This window comes from Emys orbicularis, chromosome 12, assembly GCF_028017835.1.
Source record: "Emys orbicularis isolate rEmyOrb1 chromosome 12, rEmyOrb1.hap1, whole genome shotgun sequence".
Classification (NCBI taxonomy): Eukaryota; Metazoa; Chordata; order Testudines; family Emydidae; genus Emys; species Emys orbicularis.
The window spans coordinates 3,427,766-3,438,687 of NC_088694.1; the positions used below are offsets into that span (position 1 = coordinate 3,427,766).

At 54.6% G+C, this 10,922-nt stretch overlaps 1 protein-coding gene across 1 annotated transcript; it reads right to left on the reverse strand.

Annotated features, from left to right (window-relative positions):
- Window positions 1–2,751: 2,751 nt before the first annotated feature.
- Window positions 2,752–10,033, reverse strand: LOC135886555 (signal-regulatory protein beta-1-like). The gene is made up of 6 exons (XM_065414304.1): window positions 9,961–10,033; window positions 7,378–7,719; window positions 6,134–6,448; window positions 5,257–5,607; window positions 4,483–4,593; window positions 2,752–3,137 (listed from the first exon to the last, which is right to left on the reverse strand). The coding sequence occupies exons 1-5, from the start codon at window positions 10,031–10,033 to the stop codon at window positions 4,487–4,489; spliced, it is 1,188 nt and encodes a 395-aa protein (XP_065270376.1). The 3' UTR covers window positions 2,752–3,137; window positions 4,483–4,486.
- Between the last annotated feature and the right edge of the window lie 889 nt (window positions 10,034–10,922).

The window sequence follows — 10,922 nt, forward strand, 5'->3', positions numbered from 1 at the left end:
AGAACCCTCTACCCTTATCCAACCCCCACTCCCCACCCCCTTACAATGCCATTCAGAGCAGCATGTCTGGCAGCCGTGCTGCCCGACCAGAGCCAGCCACGCCATCGCGCTGCCCGGCAGGAGCTCACAGCCCCACCGCCCAGAGCGCTGGTGGCACAGTGAGCTGAGGCTGCAGGGGAGGGGGGACAGTAGGGGAGGGGCCGGGGGCTAGGGCCGGGCAGGATGATCCTGCAGGCCAGATATGTCCCGCGAGCCATAGTTTGGCCACCTCTGCCTTAAAGGGACAATACCCCTTTCCTTCCAGATAGCTGGACAAAGAGTTTCCCTTTCTTTACTTCTGACTATCTGATGAACTAGTTTTAAGAGAACCCGCCAGCAACATCAGTACCTTAGTAAGATGTAAAATCCTTTGTTATGCCTAAAATCTTTGGAAACGTATTTTTTAAAGTTGGGGAAATTTCATAAATATGTCTATTGTTATGGAGATCACACAAAGTAAATTAGTGTTCCCTTTTTCTAAAAGCAATGCACATTGTTATGAACACACAAACCTCTGTGACTGATTAATTTAAAATAATGTCTTTGCTACATATTTAACTCACTGAAACATTCTGGAATGATTTTTGAAGGTTTAAGAGTACATTTAAAATATTAAATCAGCTTAGAAATGTAAAACAGGGAAGAGCTGCATCATATAGTCCATAGTATTTAATGTTGTATTCAGCAAGACAGCTGACTCGCCCTTACTACAAAGTTTTTCCAAAGAAATGTCTGACAAACGTCAGGGCATATCAAAAAACCCATGACTGACATTTTTTTATTCCCAAGGTTAGTGCTTTTAATTAGGTACGTTCTGCATGCCCAGTCTTTACCTTCTGGCATGCAGTGGACAACATGCTCCGTTTTCTTTAGAAAGAAATTGCAGAAGAGTGGTTTTTTCAAATGTCATTTGCTTCATTTTGGTTCAGGGATTTGCCTGGAAGGGGTGGAGCAGGGAGGTGGAGGGAAGAGAGGAGGGAGACAGTGGGGAGGGGTAGGGCTTGGGCAGAGTGGGGGCGGGGCCTGGGGCAGAGCAGGGGTGGAGTATGGGCGGGTCCACAGGTGGGCTGGGGAGCTAGCCTCCCCAAGTGGCAGCTTCACCCACCGCCCATGACAGCAGGTCAGAGCAGGTCGGCTCCTGCACACCCAGCGTGCGCTGCAGTGTCTGTGGATTGCCACGGGCACGCAGGGGCGAAAGAAAATGCAGGCCTGTTATTTACCAGGCTGCACGTGGCAATAGACTATATTGGTAAGGGATGCAAGGAGAGTATGGGTCATGCTGCAAACTGCAGACACACACACACAACTAAAATGAATCAATTTAAAGCTTTATTGGGGATAATTACAAGGGGTAAGGGAGCAGCGTTTGATTAGCTAATAGAGTTAATGAAACTTAAAACACACAATGACTAAAATATCTACTAACAATATTTATAAACAAAGATGCAGCAATTAGTAATAACTGATACTTACAAATACAAACCAACGCATAACGACCGGCAAACGTAGAAACTCTGTTTGAAACACGTGAGCTGAGAGAGAGGCTTCGAGGTGATCCGGCTCGGTTACGGGTGTACACAGGATACACAGGATTCGTTTTTCTTTCTCCTCTCCCTGCCTGCACATGGCAGGCAGGCCCATAAAGTACCAACTATGACATCATAGAAGTGTCATAGGGGACGGGGCCCAAAACCTGTTTGTGTTCGTTTCTGATTGGCACAAGCAAAGTTTACACCAAGTAGGGGAGCAGGTGCCTCAAAGTCTGGCTTCGCCCCCAAAAGGTGAGGAAATGCATATTGCTTTAGAATGCGTGCAACACTGAATGACAAAAGAAGAGGCCAGGGCAATACCGGTATGGGCAAGTTTTACAGGATGCAGACAGGAACTCATCTCAACAGTGTCCTTAGGCAGGGGCCGTATTCACAGAGCCGAATGCGCCGGCGCGGTGCATTCTGCGTGAGGGACAGGGTACGGGGGTCTCTGCGGGGAACTGGGATACTCCGCCGCCGTAAGGCAGGCCGGGCGGTTTGGTATCCTTTGCTGTCTCGTCCCTCCCCCGCCCCGGGTTGCGTGCCCAGGCTACCGTCGGGCATAGGGGCACCGGTTTAATAATGTTGCGTAGGGCCCCATAAATCCTAAGGACGGCCCTGGCCCAGAGCACAGACCAGCATGGGCCCCTATGGGATCCAGCCAGGCCCACTGCCCTCAGGGACCCTCTCCAGGCCACTCCAGTGATTGGCCAGACCCAGCAGTAACAGCAGGGGTCTATTTCTCTCCAATCAGGTCACGGTGTCACATCTGCAAAACGCCCAGCTCCTGCCAGCCCAGGGACCAAGAGTCTGAGCCTCAGGCCAGACCTGCAGGACTCAGGGGCCACCGGGTCTCACGGACACACTGCGTGTGACACATGAACAAATGGCGTTACACCCCCGTATTCCACATATCTGCTCCCTGAAGCGAAGGTCAGTGCAGACAGCGCAGAGGGATGGGCTGAAGGGGGAAGGGAGCCCGGTCAGGAGTCCTTCATGTGGCTCTTTCATCAGCAGGCAGGAGTGAATGGTGGGTACGTCCCATCAGAGATTCCTAAATTCCCAGGCCAGAAGGGACCGTTGCGCTCCTCTAGTCTGACCTGCTCTAAAGCACAGGCCAGAGAACGTCCCCTAGATAATCCCTAGAGCAGATCCTTTAGAGAAACATCCCGTCTTGATTTTAAAATTGTCAGAGATGGGGAATCCATGACTCGGCTAATTGTTCCATTGGTTAATTACTCTCACCATTAAAAGTTTAGGCCTCATTTCTAGTCTGAATTTGTCTGGCTTCAACTTCCAGCCATTGGATCGTGTGTCAGACCTTTATCTGCCAGACTGACGAGCCCATTATGAAATATTCGTTCCCCACGTCATGTAGGTACATAGACTGTAACCAGGTCACCCCTTCACCTTCGCTCTGTCAAGCCTGGGCTCCATCTGATTGGCCAGCAGGGGTCACTGCAGCTCTACCATCTAGGGACTCGTTTCCTGGACTGGGGGGACAGAAGCTGCAGACAGAGAAGTTGGCAGGTGGCGACAGTGCGAGAAATCTGAGAAATAGACCAGGGGCTGCAAAAGGAAAGAATCCAACAGGTGAATGAGCAGTCAGTCAATGACCCTTCCTTTAGCATTAACCCGGCCCAGGGAGGAGCCCCCAGAGGGGCAAACTGCTCTAGTACGCTCCATGTCAGCCCCCACCACGCCCTGAGCTGGGGGGCATCGAGGAGCAGTCATCTCACGCTGTACGTTTAACCGAGGGGAGATTTACTCGGGGCTCTGACTCTCCTGGATTTCCAGTGACTGTGACAAGCTGGTACCTGAATTCCCCCCTCCCTAGAAAGGGGAGGGACCCTCCAGGTCAGGGGTTAGGACCAGGGCACGAGTATTAGGAAGCCCAGAGGAGGGCGATGCTGGAGAGGATTGAGGCAGTAACTGCGGTGTCCTCCAAGGGACGGTGCCACCAGCTCTGGGCTGAGGATCAGGCTGAGCAGGATGGAACGAGCTGGGGGTTTGTCTCTTTGGGGCACAGACACGGGGACCTGGGCAGCAATGCCAGGGGAGGCTGGGTAACAGCAGTCACCGGGCTCTGGAACTAAGGAATCCGGTCCAGAGCCACGAATGGATCGCTGGGACCCTCGTACAGGCCCGGCGCAGGAGAGGGTCTGGGACCCAGGAATGCCTGGCCCTCGGGCTGGAGTGGGACTCTTGTTCTGGGGGGTGAATCCCCTGGGGCAGGATTTCCAGCAGCGACATGGCTGGGACGATGCGTGTAACGAGAGATAAAGGGGAATTGATCCCCTGTGTGTCCCTGGCCCCTGCAGGGCTCCCCCGACCCACCTGGCTGTTTGGGGCAGGGATTCCGGAGCTCACCCGGGGCCCTGGACTGTGTCCCACGGGGAATCTGCCCCAGGGGAACCTGGGAGGCATTTTCCAGATGGAGGGAGTGTGTGGAGAGGAGGCTGCTTGTGAACCGGAGCGGAGCAAAGGGGCTTCTATGTGACAGAGGTGCAGACAGTGATGGAAAGCCTGGCCAGCCTCGCCAGCTCGCCATGGAGCTCACCCTAAGCCAGCAGGACCCACTCTATGGGGCAGAGCAATTCATTTCCCACTTGTATGCAATCCTTGGGGTCCCTGATGCCCGGTGAGAGCAGCAGGTAGTGCCCAGGGAGATGGTCACCTTGGGATGGGGCCGTTTGGGCTCTAGGAACTGGACTGGGGCCATGAAAAAACCACCCGCTCACTAGTGATCTGGGCTGGCATCAGACTGGGAGGGTCTGTATCCTATGAGCATTCCCAGACACAGACAACATGACTCCCTATGAGACTTTAACGCTTCCTGCTCTGCTCCTGGGCTGCAGCATTACAATCCGTTCCCTCTGGCTCCCAGGGGAACTCACAGCAAATCTACATTTACCTGGTTACTGTTTACTTGTCAGGAAGAGGAAGAGGAGGAAGGCGGCAGTCAGCACCTTCTCCAGGAAGAGCCCGATCCAGAGAGCGGGGCTGGAGAACAGACTCTGACCTGCTGTGTAAATGCACCAGATCAGCCAATGGACAGAAACCCCCCGCGGACAAGAGAACTGCTGGTTCCTGGCCATCCCGCCCTGGTGACACGCCCCTTTACCGGGCGCCGAGGAAACTGGCCTTCCCTGGGGCTTGGCGAGTTCCTGTCTCTGAACAGCAGGTTGGCAAATGGCCCCTGCAGAGTTTGCCCAGCTCTGCCTGGCAGCTGTATCCACACGCTGCTGGCTGGCCCCAGGGCAGCCCAGACGCTCCGGTGGAGACCTCGAGCTTCGCCGAGCAGGAGAATAAGGACTCAGGAGCCACCTGCACTTTTACCCAAAAGCCTCAAATCCCTGAGCAGTGCCGGAGTCCTTGGGTCACCGGCTGTGCAGGAGAGACCATGTTCGAGCCCCTCTCTAGGGACAGTCACACCCTGCAGGGCTGCAGAGAGCATCTGCCCTGGGCACAGAGTGCGGCCAGTGACACTTCCTGCCCCCTCCCGCTCCGCCCACGGGCCCCAGGAGAGCAGAGCCGAGCCATCATCCTGGAATAAAAGAGTGGCTGTGACACCGAGGGGCTCCCCTGGCGGAGATGGGCTGAAATGGCCCCTGGGTTCCGCAGACCAGACCTGGCATTTCCCAGCAGTGCAGGCGGGTGTGTGTGTGGGGTTCGACTGCACATTTACCTGGAGTAGATGAAGTGGTATGCTTGCCTGGCTCAGCAGGAACCTGGGAGAGTCTCAGCATCTCGCTGGCACCGACAGGGGGCTGGGAATCGTGCACAGCCAGACAGGTGAACGCAGACTGCCTCCTCTGCTCGGTTGCTTTGACCTCCAGGGAGCTCTGGAGCGTGTAAGTCCCGTCTGGATTCTCAGCCAGGGGGGAGGATTTTCCCAGATCCATCTCATGTCCGTTCTCCAGCCAGATGAGACTCGCGTCCTTCGGGTAAAACCCCTCCGCGCGGCAGGTGAACGTCACAGACTCGTTCAGTGCGACGGGTGCCGCTGGGACAGTGTCCACTCGCAGCCTGGGGGGAACTGAAAACACAAATATCCTGCGCTCGGCATCTACAGAAATTCTCCTTTTCCTGCTGAGTTACAGGGAAGTTCCTGGGCTGGACAGACTGACCTTCCCACTGACCCCACGTCAGTTCACGCCCACACCCCAGCACACTCCCTGGAGCATGTTCAGCTCTTGCTGAAATCTCTTCTTTATCCAGGCCCTTCCCAGCTGGGGGGAGGCTTAGGGAAATTCTTTTAAAACCACCAGAATTAGCAGAGGGGGAAAAAAATGTTCCTCACGTCCCCACTTTCCCTCCTCTCAATCCCTGGACAAAACGCACAGCAGGCTGGGTAACTTCAACTGGGAAGGGTCTCTACGTTCTAAGGGCCCGAGGATGAGAGATGGGCACAGGGCAGAGACTGGACCCAAATCTGGATTTCAGTGTCTGACCCCCCCACAAAATACCCACCCGCAAGGGACCCAAAGGACGATGGGTCCGTCTCAGCCCCCACACCTCCCAGTAGCAGAGCCCCCAGGGGTCAGCCCCAGCTGGGCTCCTACCTCGCAGGGCATCGCTGAGGTTGTAAGTCGCATTAAGGGGAGCCGGTAAGGTGCTGTGCTCTATCAGACAGGTGAGCTGGGAGCGGGTGTCTCCTGTGGTCAGGCTCACCCCCACGGTGCTGGACATGTTGTAGGAGACGCTCTCGTGTGCAGGGAGAACCCGGGGCTGGGGGGCTGGGAGTTTATCCCCATTTTTGAGCCAGGTCACAGTGATGTCTCTGGGGGAGAATCCTCCTGACGTGTAGGTGAAAGTCACTGGGGGACCCGGCTCTGCCCTGCTGGGGGGGCCGGACACGGACGGGGCCGACGGTCTGGCTGCGGGGAGAAGCGTTTATCAGTCAGATCCCTCTGCGCCTGAGAGCCCCTCCCCCCGCCCCACGGGACCCACCTCCCCACGGGGACAGCCTGAGATCGGGGGAGCCACAGCCCCTGCCCCTGAGCAAATGCAAAGGGGGGGGGGGGCAAGACTAGGAGAGTCTTTGCTGGGGCTGGGGAAGTGTCATAGGAAAGGAAGAAAAACATCCCAGTGACCCCATGGCTGCAGCCGAGCTCTGTGCCCACAGCCAGAGCCCTACAGGGGATGGGGGCGGGGGGTCGAGTAGATTCACCCCAGGACCGGGTCTGGCCGCGGGTCAGTTCTGCCAAGGAAGCACAAACTCTGTGCAGCTGCCCCAGCCTGCCTGCTCCTCGCTCCCCGTCTCCATGGGGCTGCCCCGGGCACTGGGAGGGGAGGAGAAACCCCCTGGTGCTGGGAGCGATTCCCCCGCGTAGGTGAGTGTGAGGAGTCGCAGCCGGTTCGGCTGGAGGCTGCGAAGGGCGGCAGAGCCCCCCCCCCCCCCCCCCAGCAGCTCCGGCAGCTCTTCCTGGAGGGGCCGAGTGAGAAGAATCAACCCAACACCTGACCCCTCCCCCCAATGCACCCACCCGGCCAGTCACCCCCCACTGCACCCACCCGGCCAGTCACCCCCCACTGCACCCCCCGGTGCACCTGGCACTTCGTTTTCGTTGGGGGCAGCGATCCCTGGGGCTAGAACAGAAATGTCTCCCTCTTCTCCCCAAAACCCATAACCCCCCCCCCCCCCCCCGCCCCGCAGGTGTAGGTCTCTACCCAGGTCCCACTTTGCTGCAGTCTCGGTGGGAAGCGCAGCTCCCCGGTCAGTGTCTGGGCTGAGCTGGGTTGTTCCCCGCCCTGGTACCAGCCCCCGGTGGGGAGGGGCGTGGGGCTGGGGGGAGCTCGCACTCACTGCTCACAGACACGACGGTGCCAGCGCCGGATCTGATCTCCTCATAGGGTCCCGACCCCTTCCTAAACTTCACACAGCGATAGATCCCGGCGTCCTCGGGGCGGGTGTCACTGATGCGGATGCTGAAGTCTGTGTCAGAGCCACTCACAGCCCGAGTCACCCGGGGGAATGATCCCACCTCTGCATAAACGAGCTGGCGGCCACTGCCCGAGCCCTTGAACCAGCTCACGGCTCCTACTGGAGGGAGCCCAGTCACAGAGCAGGTCAGAGTGAGAGTCTCTCCCGCTGACACCGACATGGCGCCCTGGGGCTGCAGCAGCTGGAACTCCTGGGCCCCGGCCCCTGGAAGGAGAGAACAGGCCGGGCTGGGGGATGCTGCTTGACAAGCCCCAGTCCCGCAGCAGCAGGGGGCTGAGTCCCACGCCCGGCACCAGTGTGTGGATCCTGCTCCCAGCCCTGCCTGGTAGGGGGCTTATTCCTTCACCCTCTCACTTCCCTGGTCCTTCTCGCAGGAACAGAGAGCAACAAATCCCCAAAGTCCAAAGGCGCAAACAATTCGATGTTTATTGGGGTGAACTTCCAGCCAGCATGATTCCAGTTCCCTTCCTCAGTGTCCCCCTTCCCAGCTCTGACACCACAGAGCCATCCCTGTTCCCATTCCCTGTTCCCATTCCCCCCTTAGCAAAACATGATTCCAATTTCCCCACCCCCATTCCCTGTTCCCATTTCCCCCCCCCCTTACTTCCTGATTGACTGCAGACTATAGAGTAAAACTTGAGTTCTGCTTAGCTATCCCTTAACCAATCATTTTACTGAAATTTAACTAACCAATCCTGACACACTGTAACATGGTTATTTAACCAATTATGTCCCACCACCTTAATTGGTCTACACCCAACAAAATTAATTATACAGCAGACAGAAACAATCACAGAACCAGATGGAGACCATGCAAATAAACATACAAAACAATACAGAAGTGAGGATTTCACAACTACATCTATACAGACATAAGGGTTTTCCAGCTGTGTCTATTGATAAGTGAGTTCTTGCCAGACAGGATGCTATCAAACTAAGTTTCCTTTTACCTCTTCTAGGCTCTTCCCTTTCTCTGGAGGTGATGGGAATATCAGGACAGGATTGGATTCTAACAGCCCAATAGCACCTTATTTCAGTGTGACTAGTTTGGAATGTGAGGATGTGACCATTCACTTCTCAAAGGCCTTACTTAGCCTAAGAACAGAGCCTCAGACTGTCACAGTACGAGAAGGCCCTTACACAGACAGACAGTGATTTTGTTTCTTTCTTTTATACCTCTATAACTAGCTAAGTGATAAGAATACACCTAAATTCTTAAAGTATAGGTCTTTACAGACAGGCCTGAATATCTATATCCTAACAAGTATCAGAGGGGTAGCCGTGTTAGTCTGAATCTGTAAAAAGCAACAGATGGTCCTGTGGTACCTTTAAGACTAACAGAGCATAAGCTTTTGTGGGTAAGACTTGCATCTGAAGAAGTGAGGTTCTTACCCACGAAAGCTTATGCTCTGTTAGTCTTAAAGGTGCCACAGGACCCTCTGTTGCTATATCCTAACACTGCCTAGAGCCGGGCCCTGCCCAGGGTGGGGCTTTAGCTGCCCGGGGAGTAACTTTGTGTCATTCCACAGCGACCCCTGCAGGCTGCCCCGGAGCCGCGTTTCCAGAGCTCCGCCCCGGCTCCCGGGAGCAGGCAGGGACCAGGGAGCTGTTGCGCTGAGCGTGAGCAGGGGAGCCGGGGCAGGGACAGAACCTCATGGGCACGAGCAGGGGCAGAACCTCATCGGCAGGAGCAGGGAGAAGGGCCCTGAGCCCCCGCTGCTGCGCTGCTCCAGCCACAGAGAAGGAGCTTCTGGGTGTGTGACTTACTGCCAATGAACGGAGGGTTATTTTGCCCCTTGATGGCCCCACACAGACATGGCACCCAATGAAGTCTGAAAGCAACACGATTTAAAGGGATAAAAAGAAATATTTTTAACCCAGATCTAACTAACCTGTGGAATTCACTGCTGCAGGATATTGTTGAATCTAATTGCTCAGTAAGATTTCTACAAAAAGATCAGACACTTATAAAAAGAAGACCAGCCCCTGCAGTGACACCAGCTGGGATCAAGTTTTAAACACTGTTACCGGTTCTCACACTCCAGAGCATAAGCTGATCACAAGGTGGGGTCAAGAATATAAAATACACAAGGGTTTATTCCTCCCTTTAGAGCAGGGGTAGGCAACCTATGGAACGTGTGCTGAATGTGGCACGCGTGCTGATTTTCAGTGGCACTCACACTGCCTGGGTCCTGGCCATCGGTCCAGGGGGCTCTGCATTTTAATTTAATTTTAAATGAAGCTTCTTAAACATTTTAAAAACCCTATTTACTTTACATACAACAATAGTTTAGTTATATATTATAGACTTATAGAAAGAGACCTTCTAAAAACGTTAAATGTATGACTGGCACGCGAAACCTTAAATTAGAGTGACTAAATGAAGACTTGGCACAGCACTTCTGAAAGGTTGCCGACCCCTGGTCTATGTTCTTCTACACTCACCAGGGATTTCCAGGAGAAGCAGCAGCACCAGGCATGGAAGAGACAATCCAGACACAGAGGTCAACAGAGCCATTTTGTTGTCAGAGGGGCGACCTTTCAACACTGCAGCCTTTGCCAGCTCTCCGTTGTCCAAAGAGATACTGAGAAGTTTGAGGTTCAGGATCAGACCTTCCCCTAATGCAGAAGGAAGTGGATTGCTGAAGTTACATTTCCGTATTCCACCTTTGTGCAGACTCAACTGTTTTTTCCCCACCATTAATTTTACTTCTCACAGCGAAGCGGCTGGTGACCCGTGTTCTCTCGTGAAGCCTCACGTAATCCAGCATTTGATTGACATGAGCTGAAGCACCCAGGCTAACGCTGCTGGGGTATTGAAGGGTGGAGAGAGGGGCCCTGGCAGAGGGCTGCTCTTTGGGAAGGGAATTCCCTGACAGTGTTGAAATCTCCCTCCCAAACACCAAACCAGAGCATTTACCAGCCACTGCACGTTCAGAAACACTGTCCACAGAGACGTCTGAAAGCTGGGCCCGGAGACCCCTGTTCTGGAGCTAGGACCTGCCTATGACTGCTACCAGAGAGGCTTCTTCAATACTCACCTCAGTGGGGGCATGGCACATGGCCACTCCCAGCACCTGATCTGTTAATTAGAGATGGGCTGGGCAGGGAGAGGGTGGATCTGGATTAGGTCTAGGCTGGAGTTTGGCTTAGTTTGGATCCGGTTTGGATGAGAGGAGAAAGAAGGTCTGTGCTAAAAGCACTGGACTGGGATCCAGGAGATGTTCAATTATCTGTGACCTCGGGGAAGTCGCTGAGTCCTTCAGGGCCTCCGTTCCCATCTTGAAATTGTCCTTTTTCTCACTTGGATAGTTAGTGGGTAAATTATTTAGGGAAGGGAATTGTCTCTTACACTGTGTTTGTACAGCACCTAGCACCATGGGGCCTAGATCTCAGCAGTGTGCTCT

Bases quoted from the DNA above. Each gene is read 5' to 3' on its own strand.
- LOC135886555 (XM_065414304.1), bottom strand. From the start codon at position 10,033: ATGGCTCTGTTGACCTCTGTGTCTGGATTGTCTCTTCCATGCCTGGTG. The intron at 5,608-6,133 runs GTAGGAGCCCAG...TTGTGTTTTCAG, and splicing joins CCTCAGCGATGCCCTGCGAG to TTCCCCCCAGGCTGCGAGTG. The intron at 4,594-5,256 runs GTAAATGTGCAG...GCATTTACACAG, and splicing joins TACCACTTCATCTACTCCAG to CAGGTCAGAGTCTGTTCTCC.